The following is a 25,533-nucleotide window of genomic DNA, read 5'->3' as shown; positions in this document are numbered from 1 at the left end:
TCTTTCTTTCTTTCTTTTCTTGAATTCCTGAAGATATATAAAACTAATACATTTATCTAAATTACTCTGCGACATAACACATACATATAGTATAAGACAATGCTTTCATATTTTCATCCTAATCAACCACTCTGGAGATAGGTGCATGCTTGAAAACATGTGTTTTAACAGGATATTAATGCTCCAATATTTCTGTCGCTTGCTTAGCAGACGAGTCAACATGGAGCCCTTAAACATGCCAACAAATAAACGGCTGATACTTTAGCTGCCCTGGAGTGGTGAATTATTAAAAAAGGAAAGCAGGTGCTCTCATCTCTTGCCTTGGTCAAAACAGTCCAACAAAGCTGCACTTCTCTACCTGTTATGTTCACAGAATTTACTATCAAAGTTAAAAAATATTAAAACTAAACAAAGACATCTGATGCATATACATACCGTAAATGCCGGCGTACAAGGCGACCCGGCGTATAAGACGACCCCCATCTTTATAGCCGGGCCGCATTCCTAGAACGTCATCTTATACGCCGGAAACTACCAGTATTTCCGGCGTATAAGACGACCCCCATCTTTGGCACCGATTTCAGCGCTCGCGGAAGTCGCCTTATACGCCGGCATTTACGGTAGCTATTATTTTAAGAGGTCCAATGACTTGATTTTGATACTCTATTGACTTCTGTAAAGAGAAGAACCATTTTACGCTTCTGTAGGGAAATAAGAAGCAAATTTAGTTGTGAACTACAACACAGTTAATGAATTTAAACCCTATACCAGTGATGGTGAACCTTTTAGAGACAGAGTGCCCAAACTGCAAGCCAAAACCCACTTATTTATCGCCAGGTGCCAGGTGGACTTGGCCCACTGGGTGGACATGGCTGTGGTCATCATGGCAGACTGGGTGGGTGTGGCCAAGGTGGGCATCTTCACCTCGATGTTGCTCCTGAGGAGGGACGCCTGTGGGGGCCGGGCAGGGGGAGATCCAGGGGGTCTCTGGCAGGTGAGGTGGTGGGTAGGAGGCTTGTCCTGCTGGGTGAGGCGAGGCAAGCGCAGGGGTTCCATTGTCACAGGGCATGGTGAGGCAGGGGCTGGGGCGGCTGCTACCTGACACCATCAGATGCTGCACACAGAGGCCAGTTGAGTGCATGGATGCTGGGATGCATCTGGCCTTGTGGGACCTTGGCGAGTTAGCGGGTGGCTGGTTGAAGAGGGACGGTTGCCATCTCCAAGGCATGGCGCGTGTGCTCACAGAGAGGGCTCTGAGTGCCGCTTCTGGCACGCGTGCCATAGGTTCACCACCACTGCCCTATACTAAGTCCTAGTTCCCTAACAAAGAGCCTCTGAGTGCTGGTATAAGACTTTTTCTTTTAATTTAAAAAGAAAATTAAATGGGATGGTAGCATACCTCAGACATTATTTAATTTTCAATAATGCTTTTGGGCCCTCCAAAATCCCAAGGCATTATAAGAAAATCAATCTGACAGGAGGCCTTAGGCAAGAATACAAAAAAAAAAGCACATGAATGCCACATATGACCCTCTGGGGCCTCAGGTTGCCTAGTCCTACCATTATTGTTTACAATAGCAGTGACTGGGCACACAGAACATTGTAAGCCAAACTCAAAATGCATTACGACTTAGTGTGTATGGCGAATCCAGCCACAAAATTTTAACTTCCAATTTCTTTTAATAAAAATTAAAGTACATCAATATTTATTCGCAAAATAAATATTTTTACAGACTTACACCTCATTTCACCATCTCCTACGAATATTCATGGGCAGATAAGGTTGCAGTACAAACCTAACTCTTTTATAACGCTAGTTCTGTAAAATATTAACAATCAGATAAACATTAGAACAAGGTCTTTCAAAAGAAAAATCAAACTTGTTAACATTAAGAGGATCGAGATCAAACAGAGATATAGGAAATACATCCCGCTTACTAGCTACTGCTCTTTGAAGTTATAACAGATTTCTAGCCCAAGTTCTAAGTGTGAGGAATGTTATCCAACCCCCTTTTTTTTCTCCTTCAGATATTCTAAATGCAAAACTGCCATATAGGTAGTCCTTGACTTACAACCATTCGCTAAGTGGCATTTTGAAGTGACCTATGACTATTTTTAACACTTATGACTATTGCAACATCCCTGTGATTAAAATTCAGACACTTGGCAACTGACGTATATTTAGGACTGTTGCAGAGTCCTGGGTCATATGATCACCTTTTGTGACCTTCTGACAAGCAAAGGCAATGGTGAACTATGTTACCCACTTCACAATTGCAGTAATTCACTTAACAACTGTGGCAAGAAAGGTCATAAAATGGGGCAAAACTCACTTAACAACTATCTTGCTTAGCAATAGAAATTTTGGCCTTAATTACAGTCATAAGACAAAGGTTACCTGAATATGAATATACTATTAATTTACCCAATCTGAGTGATTAACTACATCATGTTACAGTGCCAGCTCTAAGATATTATTTGATTATCCTGTATAGCACAATCATAAATACCTATATAATAAGCAGTTTTCTCAGAATGCTGATAGTCACTACATTGCTGATGTGCCACTCCGTTGCTGATTATGTGTACTGTATGAGAATGGATTTACTCCCAAAGTATTCTTACATGAAAAATAAAACTTTAACAAGGTTATAACCAGTGCTGGATTATATCAGAAACTATCTAGTTTCTAAATCTAAAACTAGTTTTAAATCATATTTATTGTATATTTTATACTGTTTTACATGTAATAATTCACAAAAGAAAAATAATTAAAATGTAACAATACAGATACAATAGATTAAAAATGTGCATGGATATAAATACCCATGGCGGCCACACATCTGTTTGCATGAACTAAAAAATTCTGCTCAGATTTTAGAAATCACATTTTAGAAATCACATTGTTAAGTCAGACCTAGAATTGGTCTACATTTAAATTTCCTATATGCATACACATAAAAATATGGGTCACCAAAATTTAAAAAACCCTGAAAAATAAACTATTGTGGGGGAGGACCTCCTTTACAATTTGCTAGAATCAGAATGTGTTTTAAGAGAGTTAAAGCTGTACTAAGAAACAGAGAAAAGAAAGAAGAAAAATAATTAATAAGATATCACTGTACATGTTAGAACTCATTAAATGTTTACAATGAACATTAAGTAACCTTAGCATAATTAGATGAATAAAGCCTAAACAGGAACCCCTACAGAGTACATCATATTTAATTTTTTTTTCTTATAGGATCTTTGGTGCCTGGCTTTACTATAAGAATAATTGTAAAAAATGCCCCTTCCCAAAACCTAAAAACTGAAAAATTCATCACATTTTTTTTGCAAATATTGATGCATCATTACCTATTTAAAAACATATCATTTTTAATTTTTTTTTGCTTCCTTAAATACAGGGCAAAATAAAGCTCTCATCTATGTGTACAATCAATTTATATTATAAAGTGCTATATTACATGACAGCATACATTTAAAAGCTACAGTCAGAAGCTGTCAGTATCTCTCTTTTGCCTCATTTAAAAATATTTTTTCATTTTCTAGACAACTGAAAACAGGAAGAAAACAAAGGAAAAAATAAATGCTATACCTATAAGAGTACAAATTAGACCGATGCCATTTATCAGAGTAGAATTATAATTTTCAGTATTCTGCTTATCACTGGTCAAGCATGCTTGGTTACATGTTTCTTTTATGGAGTTTATAGGATTTAAATGCATATAAAACATTATTAGATTAGTGGTTCTATGTACATCACAGATCATCTTAATTATTTCAGTGAGATGCTAATACACTTAATGAACCGTAATATAAACCATACAGAAATGATTAATAAATTTGTTAAATCATTTTAAAAAAAACTGCATTTAATATAGCTAATAGGCAGTTTCATACATTTTTATAATAAAACAGTATTATTAAATATTTCATGTCTTTTATTTTTTACTCTATTTATATACCTATGTACTTCTTCTTCTTCTTGTGCCATATCCGTTATCGGACATTGGCGATCATGTTGGCGATCCTGTTTTTATCAGCAGCCGCACGAAAAAGTGCTGCTGAGTTTTGTCCAAACCAATCCCTTAAATTTTGAAGCCACAATGTTCTTCTTCTGCCTGGACCTTGTTTGCCTTCAATTTTCACCTGGAGGATTAAATGGAGTTTGCCGTATTTTTCTGGGTGTCGCATCACATGTCAAAAATATTCTAATTTTCATTTTTTAATTGTTTTTGATGATTTCCCTTGGCTTTTCCAGGTGGCTTATCACCTCATTTCTGAACTTGTCAACCCAGCTTATATATAACAGCCGCCTGTAAATTCACGTTTCAAATGCTTCTCGTCTCTTCAGATGGCCTTCTGTCAGAGACCAACTCTCTACTCCATAAAGCAGGATAGAAAAAATATAGCATCTGATAAGCCTGATTTTCAGTCTCAGGCTTATGTTGTGACTGCAGAAGACATTTTTCATTTTGAAGAATGCTGTTCGGGCTTTTTCTATCCTTGTCTTTACTTCAACGGTCATGTCCCAGCTTTCATGTAAATTGGAACTGAGGTGTGTGATCCTTTCAAATTTTTCTAGTGGTTTTCCTTCTGAATTTATTGTGGTAAATTAACGGTTGTTTGCTGACGACCATGATCTTGGTTTTTGAGGTGTTAAGCTTCAAGCCATATTTTTCAGGTATTTCTGTGACTCTGTTGATGATGTGCTGAAGGTCTTCATGCTTACTGACAAGCAGAACCATATCGTCAGCATATCTTAGCTTATCTATGTACAGAGAATTGTTGTTTGTAGGTACACAAAACACTTCTAACCAGTATTTAGCTGGAACACTAGAATACACTTTCAGGCACTTGTAAACTGCCAAAAATCATATGGATTGAACACTAAGTACTACACAAATTAAAGTATTACTTTCAGAAAAGCAATGAACCAGCTACATACAAATACTAAATTGTAAAAAAAAATTAAAATCCTTTAGGGATTTTAACCTTTTCAGGTCACAGAACCGATTGTTTAAAAACTACAATTATAATCCCTTGACCAAGAGGCAAAGGCTTAGTCATAAAAAATTGGCTGTGCTCAATTTGGAGGGGGGGAGTAGGTGGGAGGGGAAGATTTAGTCTCTCACAAAATTCCAGAAAATTCCTATGGACATGAGAGTTCTACGGAACCTAGTTTAAAACTCCTGCAATGTAGTATATTTCATTGATACATTTTAGAAAGGCATTTAATTCCAGAGGAATCTAAATCTTATTTGGTATTTTTCCATAATTAGGCATTAGCCTGGTTTTTATGGTATAATTCTTTCTTTAGTTTCACAGTATTTTAGGGAATTTTATATGAAATGCGACCAATTTTATTTATCAGCCATCTAGAGCAGGATAAATAAAATAACAACAACAACAACAACAATAATAATAATAATAATAATAGTAATAGTAATAATAACAAACACTTTACTCATGAACGAGCCTGAAAGATTTACATATGTTTTTATCTTCAATTTAAAATAGACATCAGAATCCAAACCTGGTACATTAGACCCTAGGAAATACAAAATTAATTATTTAGTTTTGAATACCACAAACTACTGAAACACATGAGTATTTTCATTCTGTAATACAGGGGTGTCAAACTGCCGGCCCACGGGATGGACGCATCACGCAGAAGCTGTGCCCACCCCATTTCCGGCAATGGTAAAACTGTCCTGATACGTTGTACGATGTCACGTGACATGTCTGCTGTACTAGAAGCAACATGGCTGAGCCCAGAGGATAAAAACCAAGGCTCTCCAGCCTTCTTTCTTAGATATTTTCCATGATTACATACTGTATATTCTGGGGTATAGGGCGACCTGGCATATAAGACGACCCCCTAGTTCGACGCCGGGTCACAAGATGATCGACACTGAGTTGCAAGATGATCGACGCCGAGTCGCATGCCTAGAAAGTCATCTTATACGCCGTAAACTACATTATTTCCGGCGTATAAGACGATTGACGCCGAGTCGTATGCCTAGAAAGTCGTCTTATACGCCAGAAACTACCTTATTTCCGGCGTATAAGACGACTCAGCTTATAAGACGACCCCCGAGTTCGGAGGCTGTTTTGACGCTCTCAAAAGTTGTCTTATACGCCGGAATACATGGTATCTCAGTTTTGTCTCTTGCTTTGATAAATCAAGCTGGTAGTTATGCTGTAAGCAACTATTTTCAGGTGGTGGTGATTGCCTATCATCTTCTAGCATCATCCTTTATTTAGCCTTGCTGTTTATGAGAGGGTTCCCACAATTTGTGCACCATACTAACAAGTAAAGGGTTAAGAATGAAATAAATCAAGATGGTAGATATGAGTCTAACAAGACAAAAATCATGGATTCAATAATTCCACAAACTTTGGAGCCATCTAAACAGATTATGCCGTCAACAGTGGATGATTCATTTTTCTTTTGAATATTTAGAGCACTGTTTCTCAAGTCTCAGCAACTTTTAAGATGTGTAGACTTCAACTCCCAGAATTCTCCAACTAGCAGCCAGCTGAGGAATTCTGGGAGATTAAATCCACACACCTTAAAAGTTGCTGAGATTGAGAAACACTGATTTATTTCAGAAATGTAGCACTGGCACATGTAGGCTTCAACAACTTCTGAAGCGTTAAGCATAGGCAAATCTCCATCTCCATCTCCAGTTCATTTCTTTCATTATTTCAGGAACTGTTATTGTTTAAAAAACTGGGAACTGATTAATACTTCGTATATTCATTTCCGAGGATATAAACACGTTCACACCCTTTCTCCCACCACAACTGCATCCAGAATTTGAATAAGCTTTTGTTAGATTATATAATAACATAAAAATGCAATATAGAAATATCCTTAAGTATTTGGATGAGATTCAGTCTGATTACAAATGCAGAAGAATTTATTCTTGACAATTTAGCTTCATCCTGGGTGTCATTTAATTATTAATTACTTAATAACTGATAATTTTAAAGCATTCAATTATTTAAGAATATCGGCATAAAAAGTGATAATTTAGACATGTTAAGTAAAACACAGTAAGCAAGATAGAGAGGTATAGAACATCATAATAAGAGTTTCGGTTTTCTTAACCAAAAATAGAGCCGTGCCCATGCTGGAATGTTCTATATACCTTCAGAACATGTCACTTGGGAGAGGGCAGGGTCAATATGGTACTTTCCAAAAATGAAACTTCTGGACTGGAACCAGTTTAAAATGATTCAAGGGTGGCCCTGCCATAAAAGAGGCTTGTTTCATCTGGAACACTTCAACCAACTTCTAATTGGGAGAATTTACTCCAGGAAACTGCTGAACCACCTCCAAAATGACACAAAAAGTTGTGGACAAATTCCACCCCCATACATAAAACTATTTAACCAGCTTGTCAAGCATCTGTTAAGAAGTATTCAATCAATGGTTCACAAGACAGAAGAAATAACAAGATCATATAGAGAGCTATTCAACCACACAATATACTGTTGAATTCAGCAAGAGAATATTCCCCTTAAAATAAGCACTACAAGGATGACCAAAAATAGGCAAGGAACAAAATTGGAAACATGCATGTATCTATTACTTGGTAAAGGAAACTTTAGCTTGGTTTGAAATACAGGTAGTTCTGACTTAAGGTCACAATTGAGGCCAATATTTTCACTGCTAAGACAGTTATTAAGTCCAGTTTGCCCCATTTTACGACTTTTCTTGCCAGAATTGTTAAGCAGGGTGGGTAATAATTGATGATTTAAAAAAATAAAAAAATCGAATTTTTTAAATTTAAATTGGATTTTTTTATTTTTATCAAATTTATTTTAATAAAATGCTTTTGGAATAAAAATCTATCTAAATATAGTTTTCTATTTAAAATACATTAATAATTTAGTTTATTCAGCATGAAATGGAGCTTAGTTATATACTATGAGGCTGTATATTCTGCAATATTTACATTTTTGGTAAACTCATTCAATGAATCCAAGCTCTGCAAGCTGAGATAACATGCATGGCATTGATGCATTCATACAATTTCACAGTAACCATGAGATAAATCATAAAACAAAGTTCAGGAATATTCCTTTATCCCATTGTTTTGCAAATCTGCATACACTACAAACTGTATGATTGTTTGAAGAGAAATGCATCTGTATCAGGCTCTAAATGTTTTAATTAAATAAACAAATTTGACTAGTTCTCCAACTATGTGTGATTAACCAGTTAAATCGGTTCTGATATCACTGTTTTACTAACCTGACAGCTTATTATTCTCTATAGGAAACCTTCATTTTGTTTGCAAATAATAATATCAAAGATTACCAGCAAGAATGAGTCCTTACATTAAAGAGCACCTGTCATCCATTCACCGGCTGCCCGCCACGTCCCTCACCTTGTTGTGTCACTGTCGCATCACCAGCCATCCCATTAAAGTGAATGGGACTGTCAGTGAGTGAACAGCAGATCAGAGGAGCCGCTGTGGGACAGAGATGACAGCTGCACTTTAATGATTTAAATCAAGCCTTTTTACTAGTGATTTAAATCATGATTTAAATCAACTTGATTTAAATCAAATCCAATCTGTTGTTAAGTAATCACAACAGTTTTTAAGTTAGCAACATGGTTGTTAAGTGAATCTGCTTTCACCATTGACTTTGCTTGTCAGAAGGTCGTAAAAGTTGATCACATGACCCGAGGACACTGCAGCCATCTTAAATATGAGTCAGTTGCCATGTCAGTTGAATTTTGATTACATGGTCATGGGAATGCTGTAACGGTTATAAGTTGTGAAAAACAGTCATAAGTAATTTTTTCATGCCATTGTAACTTCGGAATGTCACTAAATAAACTGTTGTAAGTCAAGAATTACTGTACATGAACATTAGTGTCAAATAGCTCTAGTAAGTTAGTGTTTTTAAACCAACATCTTCAATCTGTCTCTCTGAATACTAATGCGTTTTCATAATTCTGACAGCACACTTTTGTATACTTATGAAGCCATTCCAATTCTCTTGTATGAGAATCATAAGCCCCAACTTTTTAAAAAGGTTGTTTCCCAGAAAAACCATGCTGCTTTATAAAATACTACATTATCATGCATATGTTTAAAACCAAGTACCAAGTGATTTTTCTCAAGCATTCAATTGATTTACATAAAACTCTACAGAGAATAAGAGCTTTATCTCTACAGTATCAAACCCTGATAAATTAGCTACTGTCCTTGTTTGCAGATAAAATACAGAGAGCCCTCAAATTATGACTATTTGTTTACTGAGATTTCAAACCAACAATGACAATTATAACCGGTCAGTGGTGGGATTCAGCCAGTTTACACCACTTCGGCAAAACCAGTAGCTAATTTTTTGTTGCCCAGGCCCAGAATGGACTTCCGGAAGCGGCATCCACACAGAAAACCAGTTGTTCACATATTTGAATCCCACCACTGTAACCGATCCTTATACTTAAGACACAGCGTCTCTCAGCCATGTTATCAAAATTCAGCTGTCTGGCAAATGGCATGTATTTACAATGGTTGTAGCATCCCAGGAACATCTGTGATTGCCATTTGCAACCATCCCAGCTGGCTTCTGACAACCAAAGACAGTGGGAGAATCTGGATTCACTTAATGAACATGTGATTCGCTTAACAACCATGGCAAAAAAGGGTTAAAAATGGGAAGGACTCACTTAATCACTGCCTCACTTAACAATTTAAGTTCCAATCTCAATTGTAGTCATAAATCAAAGACTACCTGTACTTATCTAGCTTTTATTTGAAAATGAACTTTTCTCTATATAGAAGTAGTCCTCAACTTATGACCTGTCACTTAACAACCATTTGAAGTTATGTTGGGCCTGGAACAGGTGCTTCCTGACCTCTAAAGCATTTCTGGCCATTGTAAAAAGCCCTGCACAACCACACCCTGCAGCCATACGACCACATTTTGGTTGCTTGACAATCAGCTCATTTTTAAGACCGGTCGCAATATCCCAGTCAAGTAACCATGATTTTAACATTTTTTGCCAGTTTCTGGCAAAAAAACAGACATTCAGAAGACTCAGTTCACACTTACCACTGCAGTATTCACTTAATAAGTGTAGATTTGTTTAATGACCACTGTAATTCACTTAATGACCACCACAGAATGTCACAGAATCAGGCCAAGTCATATGGATTCCTTGACTTATAACCTAACAACTTACAACCAAAAATCTGGATCCAATTGCGCTCATAAGTTGAAAACTACCAGTATAGAATAAAAACATCTTTAATAATAGAACATTTAAATTCACTTAAAATTAAGAATGTGTGCATAATATTTATTATATGTGGAAAATAAAGTGGTGCTTTCTATGGAAGAAAGCTTTACCTGAATAAAATTAGTTTAAGTCAAGTTTGTTCCAAGATGAACCCCAGAGATATCTAAGTATTTTGGCAGCTATCTGGAACTTGCTTGTATTAAAGTCTTCCAACATTTTTTTTAATTTCCCAAACTAGTTTATACTCCTACTATTTCCTGAAAGTCTCCCTTCTGACAACTAATTGATCTGACCTTGCTTAATTTGCATGCCCAGACAATATCAGCGAAGTGCTGTTGAGACACAATCACTTATTCTTACTAAAAAAAAAATCTGCAAAACTTTCACTTCTATTCTAGGAAAACATTAAGTATTTTATCAGTGTAAACAGATATGTGTTGAAGTATAAATAATCCATTTTTACACACTCTACTTAAATGGGAAACAACAAAAACCCCTGACAAAAGATACTCTATTAAAGTTATGGCTGTATAACCCCTTTGAATTAAGACCTACTGAATACTCGCTTATTATGAGATACATGTAAGATTAGATTATGTACTTATTTGGTGTTTTGTGCAAATTTGTGCAAATTTATGCTTGCACAAACTTTACTGAAACAAGGATTATAACTACTCTTTACAAATAAATAACATTAAACCCTTTACACATTTAAATCCATAGCATATTTAAACAGACAGTGACTAAATATCAGAATCAGGACCTTTTTGGCAAATATTAGGTACAGTAATGATGAAAATGTCTTACTGCTTCTCTGCTACTATTTAAGAAAAAAAAGAGTAGCGATTTCCAGTTTATATTTAAATATAAACACTTCTGTAAGAAAATTATGGAGTTAAGAATTAGGGAGGCTAAATGAAGGCAAGTGGAATGAAAGAAGCAAACCAAATAGAACTCAGTAATTGTGGCTTTACTATACATAGGATGAGGAGACTGAAAGAGAGAGAAATAAACCAATATAAATAAATTCAAGAGATTCTGTAGAGCTGTACGTATCATGCTAAACCATTCATTTCACATGTCTCTTAAAAGAAAACAGTGTTAAATTACTGCAACTTAGTACCAGGTTTAGCAAGAAAATGCTTTTGTTAGAACTAGTATTTTTCTTCCTCTACCCCGATCCACGAATTTACCAAGTTGCACTATACTACGCTATACAATAACCAGAAATGTCTAATTTAAGTGTTTATAAACATTCAGAATTCAATAGATTTCTACAACATTCCAAGAACCTATTTTTTCACTGTAAAACAAATCCTTTCATAAGGGGGCAGCTTAATTTAAAAATCAGATAAGTAAATATTGGAATGGATTGGTCTTTCTTCCTATGTAAGCTACCGTGCCTTTTTTGAGCGCTTTATGCCATGATCAAATATCCACCTATAATCAGAAGACTCTCCAACAGTGAGAGAGGATTTAGCTAAATTTATCTATTTATTTATTTAAAACCTTTATACAGCCACCTATTTTATAATCAACTCTGGGAAGCTCCCAATCAATGTCCATGAACACTTAGTGCTTATTATCCATCATCTCCCCTTCTCCTCCCCAAAAACTTTTTTCCCCACTTCTCACTCTATGGCTAAGAGAGAAGGAATGGCACAAAACTGCCAGGTGAATCTCCATGTTTGATGGGGAATAGAAGCCAAATATCCCCAATCCAATTTGAACACCTTATAGCCCAAACACCATACTGGAAAAGTAAACCAACAAGATGGTTAGCTGAAATAGAGAGGGCTTCTTCTTGGAAGACAGGGGGCTAACGTATCCATATACAGGTAGTCCTTGATGTTCAACAGTTCATTTAGTGACCATTTAAGGTCAAAATGTCACTGAAAAAAGTGACTTATGACCGTTTTTCACACTTACGACTATTGCAGTATCCCCATGGTCACACGATCAAAATTCAGATGCTTGGCAACTGACTCATATTTATGACTGTTGCAGTGTCAAGGAGTCATGTGATCCCCTTTTGTAACCTTCTGAGAAGCAATAGGGAAATCAATTTCACTTAATAACCGTGTTACTAATTTACCAACTGCAGTGATTCACTTAACAACTAAGTTGCAAGAAAAGTCATAAAATGGGGCAAAACTCACTTAACAAATGTTTCGCTTAGCAACCGAAATTCTGGGCTCAATTGTGGTCATAATTTGAGGATTACCTAAGGTAAGATTTTCTTGAGCTTAAAAATAAAGAGAGGCACTCAGCAGAACATGTCAATCTAATAAATTTGTGATATTGAGCTATGTTTGGCTATCATATTAGACATCAACTGTCATGAGAGAATGAAAACAATTATTACAACATTTATATGCTGGTAGAAAGCAATCATGAAATCAGATATTCAGCAATTAGGCACTTGAATTAAGCAAACCAAATCATTCTTGACTGCAGTATTTTTTTTACCTGTGATTATATCAATTATTTTCTACCTGCCATCAAATTTTATCTGTTACGGTGCTACTAATTATTATTGTTACTTTTTTTGCTATCAGGCCTTTTTCTTTCAATTCACTCTATCATTATTTACTATGCTAAAATACAGGTAACCCTCGACTTACAACCATTTGTTTAGTGATCATTCAAACTTGCAACAGCATTGAAAAAAGTATGATCGTTTTTCACACTTGCGACCATCGCAGCATACCTATGATTATGTGATTAAAATGTGGACAATAGCAACTGGCATGGAGTTGGTTGCAGTGTCCCAGGTCATGTGATCACCTTTTGTAACTTTCTGACAAGAAAAGTCAAGGGGGAAGCCGATTCACTTAACAACCATGTTACTAACTTAACTGCAGTTGTTCACTTAACAATGGTGGCAAGAAAGGCTATAAAATGGAGCAAAACTCACTTAACAACATAGCAGTGAAAATTTTGGACTCTATTATGGTTGTACGTTGAGGACTATCTGTACCTGAACTTTCAATGGAATAAAAAAATATATAAATCAGACCCATAAAGAGTTATTTACCTACAAGTTAGGAAGCCTTTTATAAAGCAGGAGAGAAAGTTCTCTACTGCTATTATAGCAGGTCAATGAGATATAAATGATTAGCATAAATATCTGTGAGGAAAACAGCTAGTAAAATTGTATACTATATAAGATAGTGGACTGAACCCAGTTTTGATCTCATGGAGACATAATTGTTCCTATCAGCAAAAGCAGTATGAGATAATTCTCTTGTCCTCTAGAGTTAATTTCATTTGGTACTTGAGGATAATCTCTCCCTGTGGCTCCCACTCATTGGAAGACCAGCATTAGTTTCTACCTGTTTGCAAATCTTACATTATGTTTAACAGTATCAATGTGGTCAATAATCTTCCTACTATATATTCTAATTTATACTCCCAATATATATGTTTCTTGGTCCTTTAGAATATACTGAACATATTCAAAGCCTAGTAAACATGTTAGACAAAAATAGAACATATGCTAGGCTGGCATTGGAATTTTATGTGTTTTTCTTGATGATTTAGACTTCAAGCCTCAAAACACTGGACGTGCTAGTTGGGATTGATGGAGACAGTACTTGAAAACATCTGGAGGAGATCAAATTGCTAAACCTTAATTTGAAGTTTGAATGTTCTGCAAGCTCTTACATTTTCCCTCTCCATAATAGTTTTCTCTCATATGCCTTGGTTTTCTCTAAATACCGCTTGCCACAACTTCCAGAATAGTAAACTGCCTAGTGGTCTTTTCAAATCATGGTTTATAAATCCACTGTAAACTATGGTTTGGAAATACCACCAATCACTGTTGGCTATTAAGTACAAAAAACAACAACAACAATAGAAAACCCAGGGGAGTATACGACATAGGGAGAACAAGTTCAGTATGTCCTCAATCATCAAATCATGTTTTGACAGATTTCATTTATAACATCTCAGTTGAAGTTAAGTAGACCGGTAGTTTATTGAAAATATACAACAAATAGCAATGCTTTCCTTTCAATATTTGTATGCTATTTCTAACAACGAATGTACAAAATCAAAAATATTTCATTCTTTTTAAGCAACTGATACCGGGGAAAAATATACTTACTTTCCTTTTAAATATGTGATTTTAATTCTCAAACTAACTCAACTATATAGCCACTATAGCCATTATACTAAGAATGAACACATCAAGACAAGTTTAAGCATACTACCACAAAGCTACATGCTCCTATACTTATACCTCACTGCTATACATGTTTGGAGGAAAAATACCTCCTGCATATAATCTTGCTAAAAAATCTGCACTGTATACAATTGTTGCCATGTACAGAAACAAGTCATAGAGAAAATACTATTAATACATAGCATGAAACCTCCAGTTTAATGTACTAACAAGAACAAAAAACTACTTAAATTTCATTATATGTAAAAAAAAATATTAAAACTTTTAACAACCAAATCTCTTTAATGAAATGTTTGCTCTTCTCATTCTTTGGTGCCACTGAGTAATGGAGTTATTTACCTATATTTTATGCTTCAACTAAAAAACAAGAAATAGTTTATAAAATCAGTAAGTTGTTGCCGTGATTTACAGTCTTCTCCAGTATAAAATAAAAGCTTTCCCTAATGTGGCGACCAGAAAATGTTTGGATCCAAAACTCACAATAGGCTACGACCCAAATATGCAAATACTCCCGATAGTCCCAATTTAGAGGAAAATCATCTAATTACCAACAAGAAAAATAACCACTTAAACCAAAGTTTTACCAAGCATACTCTATTCATTACAAAGTTCACATGATGTGCTTATATTTGTTTTATATAGGAATATATTTTATTCTAAAAAGCCAAAGTTACTTTAGTAATAAGTGACTGCATCTCGGTATCAGTTTATAATTTTAAAATCTGCCTAGAAAATAGAGCACACCCAATAGGCCTTGTTATAAAAGATTTGTGGGAAACTTTAATTAACAGTGGTGAGTTTTTAATACCACCCGTTTAAAATCCTGAGTGAATGGGATTAATGATGCTACTATTATGTGATCCTGTATAAAATTAGATGTGGGCTGGATTGCACATGCACACATATATAAAAGTTCCTGTATTAGGATTGGTACTAAAAACAGTAGGTCCTAGGGATAAAACGTGTTCAACAGTGGCTGGTCCCTTAAGAAACTCCCTTCCAGGAGCCATACAGTGGGTCTTTTCAGCTGTAATATTCAAAGGGTTTTTTTTTAAAAAAAAAAAACTATGAATTTCAAATAGATAATCTTTTTAAATTATGCCACTTTTATTTTTTGTTGCTGTAGCTTTGGGAATTGTTTACACTTCTTGAATAATGTTATTTAAGCATTTGGTTATATGCTCAAAAATAGATGTTTTATTCCAAGACTGCAAATAAATTGCTAATTACAAAATTAAAATTGTATCATTGGAAGCAGACATCTCAACCTATACACCTGCCTCTTCTCTACAAATATAAAACATATCATATTCTCAATTAAGAGCCACACATTTATCTCAAGCAAGTTTGAACTCTCACATTCATAATCTTGATTTTATGTTATTCTAATAAACTTCATTTAGGCTTCATATCTCGGGCTGATTTTAATTCTTCTACCTTTTTGACCTTTATGCAACAACTCACTGCTTATAATTATTTTGAAAATAGTTTCTCACTGCCTGTCCTGTCTCAAAGGTTTCAGCTGAAATATTCTACAATATTTCATCTGTCTTGCAAGACAACTAAACAAGATTTTTGCTTCATTAGTCCCTGAATATTTCACACCTGACTTTAAAACTATAGTTTCTCAAGTAAGCTCTAATAACTAATACTAAAACAAAAGCAATTTTTAGGAAATTCTTGAGACCTTTATGGCCTGCTGATTCAGCATTAAGAATGATTAAAAAGCCACCTACACACCTTGCAATACCACACCCTTGAAATCCTAGATGCAGTACACACCTAATATTGTATTCTGTGGTAGTTTATCTTTATAATGGTTTTGTTGAATAGAAAAGCTGGAGTTAATTGTATTGGTTCCTTCATTTTGCTGAATTTGCTTTCAAACTAAACCTAAGTAATATTGCCTGGATTAAGTGATTTGACACCTGCATTTCTGCACAAATAGAAAGGCATCAATTGTTTCTCTCTCTCTCTCTCTCTCTCCCTCTCTGTGTGTGTGTGTGTGTGTATGCGCTTACATATACCATAATGAAGTTAAGTCTTTTTGTGGACTGGAATGCATTGGTATATTCAGCCAAATATATTATTCATCCAAGCTACCAGGTAAACTATTTTCAACTTGTTTTATACTGTAGGCAGGCAGTTTATTACAGTCTTAGACCAGTACAAGCAATGTGTCTATCAGTACCTTGTGAGTACTTATAAATCTATTTTGAGACAGTAAATAAAAAAGGCAAAACAAAATTATAAAACAACCTGCCTAAAATCCATGAGTGAAATCCAAAAGAAGCAATCTATATCTATGTTATAAAGTGGTATCTATAATTGTAATTACATATAAAAATACAAAAATGTGGTATCTAAATTTTATGTAAAATGGGATATGTAATATTACAAAAATTGATAATTTCTAAGATTATAAAGCATCTGTGAAGCAGGAACTTGGTCCATTGTGGGCAGCATATTATACAGTGTATTTCTTCACAGTAGTCTCTCCAACAACCCTGGGACAGCACCAATGGGATCCACCAACGTTTCTGTTCGCTCAAATTACCTTCTTGCATAGACCCCATGTCACAAGGGTCATCCCTTTCTTCCCCATTTTTATTCATTATAAAAGCCCAAAACTAGAGAAATGGAAAATCCATAGATTTAAGAGGTGGCAAAACAGTGAGAAAACTTCTGCCGATTAAAAAAAAATCATAGGCATATTTATTTTGAAATGCAAGTAAGGTTGTTTAAGGACTAAAAGGCTATGACAAACGCTATGCACAATATATATAGCAATTTTACACCCGTGAATCCTATGTTAGCCAATCACCAGGTTTAGTTCTTTACGGTCAAAGTTCTTAACAGATGTCTCACTTTCCCTAGATTTCAAAAAGACCAACATTACTTGTCGTTTTGAACAACAAAGTAGCGAACAAGGCAATTAACAGAATTCCTAAACTCAGCCATTAAGTTCAGATAGAGATTTACTCCAAAACAAGGGAAGATAGGTTCACTCCTGACCTCAAAAAAAGACAACCTCGGGTACATTTTACTCCCAAATCACTGGAAGTAATTCACTCATCTGGCCGGATAATAATAGCCCAGAATGCGCACCACACACACACACACACGAGCCTTTCAATCGCGTTAGTTCATGGCAACAAAATCAATGGGGGAGTGCAAAGCGGTCGTTTTCCCCGCGGGCGGGGAGCTTTTCTCACCACAGGTAAGGGCTGCAGTCAAGCCAGGAGCTGGAAGCTGCAGGAGAGGCGCCTTTCTCTCCTTCACTTAGGCCAGATTATGAAGCACACACAACCTGTTTGGCAAGGTGAAGACGAGCGTGGCACCCCCCCACACACACACACCCCGTACCCCCTACCCCACCCCCTCCATACTTACAGTAAATGGGTGAAGGCGCTGAGTCCATCGGGCACGGCGGCGAGCCCTCTCCCGGAGCAGTCAACCCCTCCGTCCCCATCGCAGCTACAGGAAACCGGGCACGGAGAAAGGGAAGCTCCTTCGCTGGGCCCAGCCAAACAGCCAAAGCCCCAGGCGAAGAAACCGAGCAGAGCCAGGCGGCGCATCGGCAGACTCTTCTTCCTTGTCGCCGCGGCGGTGGCCAAAAGCTCCCCGCCGCGCATCGCCCGGCCGGGGACGGTCCCTTCAGGGATAGGGGGCCAAGTGCCGTACGCGCGCGCCCCGCCCGGGCCCTGGGGCTGCTCCGCGTCCTTCTTCTGGCGCCGCTGGCTGGCTGGCTGGCTGCCTCCTTTCCCACCTCTCGGCGAACCCTCGGTCGGAGCAAGCGTCCTCCTCTTCGTTCCCTTCCCCTTCCTCTCAGCGGCGTCCCGCCGCGCGAAGAGCCGACGTTTCAGCCCCCTCTCCTCTCTTCTTTCCAACCCCACGGAAAGGCGGCAGACTGTCGTCAGTCCTCTCTCACAGCAGCAGGTAAAAACGTGCCCCGTTGGAATCTGCCATTACAGTTCTTCTCGAGCTCCTTTTGCAACGCCGCCGTAGGTAAGCGCACTTCTCCTAGGAAGTTAACCCTTCAGCCATTCCGGCACACGCACTCGCCAGTTCTTTCTCGGCTCGGCCGTTTCGCTTTACCAGGACTGCCCGGTCGCCCGCCCGCCCGCTTGCTTGCTTGCTTTCCTTTGCCTTCTAGGGTTGCACACAATACGCGGACTGCGTGTGCGCTTAACTCGCCCAAATCCCGGCGCCTGCTGAAGCGATATGCAAAACAGCGAGGTGTGTATGCTAATGAGAGAATCGTACTGCTCGTTCTTATTGGTCGAAGAGGAGCCTCAGCCTAGTAAATATATACAAATCTCGGAGCCTATTACGCCCCCCCCCACCCCACCCCGCAAACCTTCTGCAGTCCCGAGCAGAAGGAAAGAAACGGCCTTTCATTGGTTAAAGGGAGCTACAGATGGGCGGGACAATAGGCGATTAGTGACAGGAGAGGCGGAGGTTTCTTTCGATAACCGAGAGGGCTTGCAGGGTCGAAAGGGAAGGTTGCTTCTAAGATGGAGCCTCTTGTTGGATGCGACTTGCCCTGCACAGCTGCTTGCTTTTCTCCTGGGATACCAGTCAAAGATTTCTACGCCTTTTGCTAGGAAACGGCTTGCTGGAATTGCTGTCGTTGAACAAAACAGCCGTTCAGGCGTAAGGAAGGATCCTGCAAAATTAAGCACGTGCTGGTAAATACTTGAACCAAGAGGAACCTCAAGGCCTGAATTCATTTACTTTTTAACTGAACTTTTTTCGCTAAGTTGATAGGATTGCAGCTGTCCTGCAAATGCAGTATTTGAAAAAAAAATGCCCATGATCTGGTGGCAATTGCTTATGCCTAAGAACTCCTTGAAATGAACCCTAGGCAAAACAAGTTAAATTGCTATGTTGGTTTTTGAAGTCTGCTTTTCTGCAAACTACTGCTGCTGATTTAAAAAAAAAAATACAAGTAATATTGCTGAAATAGAAAGCATTGAATGCCTCCTTGAACAGTACTCAGCATTTGGCTTTGATGGAGCTGCTGTTTATGAGGAGAAAAACCAATTACAGGTAGAGGCAGAAGGGAATTTACAGAAACACCTTTGGAAGGATTTTAGAGGCTATTATCCAGCAGTACTAGGTCTTATACCATCTGATGCCCTCCAGATGTGTTGAATGTACAATTTATGAAGAGCTAGAGAACACAGCTTGGAGAATGGATGTCTATGCTTCTATGTGCTCTTTTAATCAGTGAAGACCCTATGTATAAGGAATATTACACCTGCTATCAATAATGGGTATTAAAGAATCTGGTCAGTGGCATTTTCATTTGCAGTGTAATTAACAAAACTAGCCTCCATTACAGTCCTGTTACAAGTTTTTTCACTAGGTAGTTCGAATGCTTGGACTACTGGAGAGTGCATATGTGACATATGACAAAGTTCCAACACTCTTCATCCCAAGACAGAATTTACAGGCTTCCAACTGCCAGTATACCTACTTCTGGATGCCTCAAAAGAAGTTTGAAAATGATACATAATTATTTTGGTTCTGTTAGCCTTTAAAAACTGAAAACAGCATTCAGTTACAACTTTGTTGCAGCTGCTACAGGTTGTGAAGTAATAAGTTTCCCTCCACAAAAGAAAAATAAATTACAAAAACATTTCATAACCACTCCATTCCAAATATCTTTACTGAATGTTGCCATCCTTCATGCCTACTTTTACATTTTAAAAAATGATTTATCTGAAGGGGAGTTGCAAAGCCATCTCTTTCATAGAAAGACTAGTTAGGAAACTAAAGCCTAATAAGCTGTGAGAGGAGCAAGTTGCTTACAAGTTATGTTACAGTAGTACTGTTTCAAAGAAAAAAACATTTTATTGCAGTTTCAAATACATAATAGTTGAGGCAGCTGAGTTCTTGAATATCATCAACACTGGATTCATAGGAGTCTAAAACTGTTTTTGAGCCTTTAAATGGCTATGGTTATTCAGAGTTTCATAAAAGTAAAAAATACTGGGTTATACTGAGCTACCATCTGATCCATATACAAAAGTTAATTAGAAAAACCGTTATGCTCAAAAAAGACTGAATTTGTATTTTTTCTTAAAAATACACTCATCTTTTTCCCCCTACATAAGTAATTTTCACATTCCTAAACATACTTTTTCAAAATATATTTCTAATCAAGTCAGTTGTTAGTAGATGAACTAACAAAGATTTACAATGATTAAATCCTCATAATATTTTACTAAAGCTTTGCAAAAATACAAATAATAGTCACGATACATTCACATTAATAAAAAACTGCATCACTGTCCCCCATTGAATTCTGCTTGGCTGGATTAGATGTACTATTGTCTAATAATTATAAATACTGAGTAACGTATTTGCTTTTGTCTGTGGGAAACAGGTTAAGACATGATTCTACTTCTTAATAGATGCTCGTGTAAATCTGATGACATTATATTTTAACATAAATTCAGTAATAGACCTTAATCACCTTAAATGGTGGGGCTGAATGACTGACATTGAAAAGGCTGCTATTGTGTGCAATGTACCATGAAGGACTCCTTTGTGCAGATTTGCATCATATAAGGAAACAACTTAAGAGAATAAGTTGATGGGCATTGTGATCATAGAGGTGGAATGACATAGCAGATTTCAGCTTTGCTTTTCTGATTGTCAGGAACTTTGTAATATTTGGAAAATAACAGTCTCTTTCACTCAAAACTATTCCTTACATTTTAAACATGGCATGTAACTTTCTCATGGGGATTGTGTACTTTGGGGGGAGAGGGAAAGAAACCCAGAAACCTTGCTGAGTCTGGATGCCCTGGAAAGAAAAAATATCAAGGAAAAAATTATTTAAAAATGCAAGTGAAAGTAATCTTCTCATACCACAAGCTCTGTAGAAACAAACCACTTCCTGAACTAAGTCAAAGCTTAACTTCATTCATTTGAAGTTAGTGGCAGCAGAAATGTCACTCTATAAGTAATTTATAGAACTATAAGGAGCAAAGATTTTTTTTAAAAAAAAAAAACCTCTTCTGAAGGTTGATAAAGGTAGCAATAATTAATTATATAATGGGCTTATATCATCTAATATTGCTTGTCTCTTTTCAGATATTTCCCCCCCCCCTCAAACTCCCCACCTCCTATCAAAGATATACAACTATTACCAGTAAATTAAGGACAAGTAAATTATCATTGTACTGTGATTTAGATAGGTTAAGTTTCAGTGGATTGGATTGTTCTGGCTAGAGAAGGTAACTCAAGAATATCACATTAAACTTTGTAGGATTTATTTCAGAGGAGAGTTGCATTACATGGTCTGTCATTGACTTATGAGACTGGTACATGCTGCATTCTAAGTTCTATTCTTCACATAGTCAAAAGGATAACATCTATCCACAAAAGGGGAATATTAATAAATTCAAAAGAATCCAAGGTTTGCAGAATGAAACCATTTTTTTTAGAAAAATAAAGTAAAAAGTGCCAGCAGTTTAAAGAAAACATAAACAAGAGATAGAAAACCAATGTTGAGGTGATTGGCTTCAGTCCGCTCTTTTTGTCAGGCATAAGAGTTGTTCAATAGGTACAGCCATTTGAGTTGTGCTAAAAGCCATCATGGTCATAATTTCATGAGAAAACCTTGGGAAACAATTACAGTGTGAAGATCTTTCCTTAGGCCCCACTAACCAAGACATATATAGCCATGAATATATATCCACAATTTGTTATTAACATATTTAATAATTCAAAAGTAAAATGGGCTCTATTTCTCCAAACTTGCCCTACCTTCTTGACTCACTGCATGACAAATCTTTTATTCATTTCTTTTTTTAAATACTACCCGGTGCAGCTGCCCAGCATCTGAATATTTCATTATGAGAGTACAGAAATTAACTTTAGTATTTGGAACAAAATTGTCTAATGTCTGAAAGAGAATTACTGGCCCAATTCTTTGACAATGTTAGTATATAATAAATAAACTATCCAGACAAATGGATTGGTGAGCCATCTGAATAGAATAAAATAAAATAGAACAGAACAGAACAGAATAGTTGGAAGGGAATCTTGGAGGTCTTCTAGCCTAATCTTTGGGGAACGAGGACTCGCTATGTTAGAGCGATTCCTTGTTCCGGCCCCTCAAAAGGCTCATCCTGTAGTACTGGTGACAGGGGAGTACAGGGCCCTAATTGTAGGCTGCTGTTGCTTAATGCCAGGTCCGTTATCAGCAAAGCCCCCCTTGTCCGTGATTTAATATTGGACAGCGGGGCGGACCTGGCATGTATAACCGAAACCTGGCTGGGCCCTGAGGGGGGTGTTTCCCTCTCGGAGATGTGCCCGGACGGGTTTGTGGTGCTTCATCAGCCTCGACATCAGGGCAGGGGTGGGGGAGTGGCAGTCATCGCTCGGAAGTCCTTGAGTCCTCGTGGGATTCCTGCCCCGGAGGTTGTTGGGTGTGAGTCCCTCCTATTGAAGTTGGGTTCACAGGTTCAGTTGGGCTTGCTGCTGACGTACCTACCTCCCAGCTGCGTTGCAACAGCCCTGCCTGCGTTGCTGGAGTCAGTAGCCGGGTTGGCGGTGGAGTTCCCCAGACTTATAGTACTGGGGGACTTTAACCTACCATCACTCGGCGATCGCTCAGCGGCAGCGCAGGAGTTCATGGCTTCCATGGCAACCATGGACCTGACCCAGGTAATTCAGGATCCGACCCATAGGGGTGGTCACACGCTCGACCTTGTATTTCTCTCGGGGCAATGGAGACATGATCTGGAATTAAGGGGAATAGAGATCTCGCCCTTGTCATGGACAGATCATTTCCTATTGAGGCTGGACTTCAGAGCATCACTCCCCCATTGCAGGGAAAGGGAACCGACTAGGTGGTTCCGCACCAGGCGCCTAATGGACCCAGATTGGTTCCAGGAGGAGCTTGGGGAAATACCTGACTCCCTTGTCCACAACTCGTCCGGGTCCCTGGTTGCGGCCTGGAATGAGGCGGCATCCAGGGCCCTGGATCGAATTGCGCCTTTGCGACCTCTCTGTGGTGGTGGTCCTCGGAGGGCGCCTTGGTTTACTGAGGAGCTCCGAGAGATGAAGCGCCACAAGAGATGTCTACAGCGACGTTGGCGGGCCAGTAACTCTGAATCTGACCGATCACTATTAAGAGCCTATCTTAGGACTTATTTAGTGGCGATAAGAGCGGCAAAGCGTGTTCACTTTTCCGCACGTATTGCGTCCACAGAATCTCACCCGGCCGCCTTGTTTAGGGTGACCCGCTCCCTTCTTAAAGTGGAGGAGGCGGAGGAACCCTTGCAGGGGAGAGCTGAGGAGTTTGTTCAGTTTCTTTCGGACAAAATCGCTCAGATTCAGAGGTACCTGGACTCTGACTGGGCAGTGCCAGCCGAGTTGCCAGGGGCTGGTCTTAGTCATATTATCTGGAGCGAGTTTGAGCCTGTGACCCCTGATGAAGTGGACAAGGCCGTGAGGGCAATGAATGCCGCCACCTGTTTATTGGACCTGTGCCCCTCCTGGCTGGTTTCGGCCAGTAGGGAGGTGACACGAGGCTGGCTCCAGGCGATAATCAATGCTTCCTTGATGGAGTGGTCTTTCCCGCAACCTTTAAAGGAACCCCTGGTGAGGCCCCTCCTCAAGAAGCCTTCCCTGGACCCAGCTGTTTTGAAGAACTTTCATCCCGTCTCCAACCTTCCCTTTGTGGGGAAGGTTGTAGAGAAGGTGGTGGCATCTCAACTCTTGCGATCCTTGGATGAAACCAATTATCTGGACCCTTTTCAATCTGGTTTCAGGCCCGGCTACAGCACTGAGACTGCTTTGGTCGCACTGACCGATGACCTCTGGCGAGCCCGGGATAGGGGTCATTCCTCTATCCTGGTGCTTCTTGACCTCTCAGCGGCTTTCGATACCATCGACCATGGTATCCTTCTGCGTCGTCTCGGAGAGGTGGGGGTGGGCGGCACCGTATTGCGGTGGTTCTCCTCCTACCTCTCTGACAGGTCGCAGTCGGTGTTGGCGGGCGGACAGAGATCGACCCCTAGGCGCCTCGATTATGGGGTGCCTCAGGGCTCAGTCCTGTCCCCCCTCCTTTTTAACATCTACATGAAACCGCTGGGTGAGATCATTCGGCGACACGGGGTGAGGTATCATCAGTATGCGGATGATACCCAATTATATATCTCCACCCCGTGTCCTTTCAGTGAAGCAGTCGACGTGATGTGCCGGTGCCTGGAAGATGTGAGGGTCTGGATGGGGGTGAACAGGCTTAGACTCAACCCTGACAAGACCGAGTGGCTCTGGGTCTTGCCTCCCAAAGGCCAACTGGATGGTCCATCTTTAGTCCTGGGGGGGGCAAATTTACCTCCCTCAGTGCAGGCACGCAACTTGGGTGTCCTCCTGGACTCACAGCTAAATCTGGAACAACATCTATCGGCTGTGGCCAGGGGGACCTTTGCACAGGTTCGCCTAGTGCACCAGTTGCGGCCTTATTTGGACCGGGAGGCTTTACTCACAGTCACTCATGCCCTTGTCACCTCAAGACTGGATTACTGTAATGCGCTCTACATGGGGCTACCCTTGAAGAGCGTTCGGAGGCTGCAGTTGGTTCAGAACGCAGCCGCGAGAGCGATTGTGGGTGCGCCAAGGTACGCCCACGTGTCACCTATCCTCCGCGAGCTGCACTGGCTTCCTGTGGGTCTCCGGATGCAATTCAAGGTGTTGGTTATCACCTTTAAAGCCCTTCATGGCACAGGGCCAGGTTACTTACAGGACCGCATTCTGCCGCACAGCTCCCAGAGACCAGTGAGGTCCCATAGATTGGGCCTCCTTCAGGTCCCGTCGGCCAGACAATGTCGGCTGGCGGGCCCTCGGGGAAGGGCCTTTTCTGTGGTGGCTCCGACCTGGTGGAATCAGCTTCCCCCCGAGGTTCGAACTACTCCCACCCTGCCGGCCTTTAAGAAGGCCGTTAAAACCCTCCTGTTCCGGCAGGCCTGGGGCTGATGCCCCCGGGGGGCCGGGATATGATCAGACTCGCGGTATGACTGCTTTATTTTATTGTTTTATCATTGTTTTA

At 39.0% G+C, this 25,533-nt stretch overlaps 1 protein-coding gene across 2 annotated transcripts in view; it reads right to left on the bottom strand.

The window, feature by feature from the left end:
- The window catches only part of LGR4 (leucine rich repeat containing G protein-coupled receptor 4), an 84,371-nt gene extending 65,611 nt beyond the window's left edge, over positions 1 to 18,760 (bottom strand). Inside the window, exon 1 of one of the 2 annotated variants that reach the window (XM_039367104.1) lies at positions 17,853 to 18,760. In XM_039367104.1, the coding sequence (XP_039223038.1) occupies positions 17,853 to 18,094 (242 nt within the window). In that variant the 5' untranslated portion in view covers positions 18,095 to 18,760. The remainder of the gene's footprint in view (positions 1 to 17,852) is intronic. The other variant, XM_039367103.1, reaches the window with a different exon arrangement.
- Positions 18,761 to 25,533: the final 6,773 nt, after the last annotated feature.

The sequence above is a fragment of the Crotalus tigris genome, unplaced genomic scaffold (assembly GCF_016545835.1).
Source record: "Crotalus tigris isolate CLP2741 ecotype Arizona unplaced genomic scaffold, ASM1654583v1 scf7180000020579.960993, whole genome shotgun sequence".
NCBI lineage: Eukaryota > Metazoa > Chordata > Lepidosauria > Squamata > Viperidae > Crotalus > Crotalus tigris.
The sequence above is the reverse complement of the archived record's forward strand: the minus strand, read 5'-3'. Positions and strand labels throughout refer to the sequence as shown.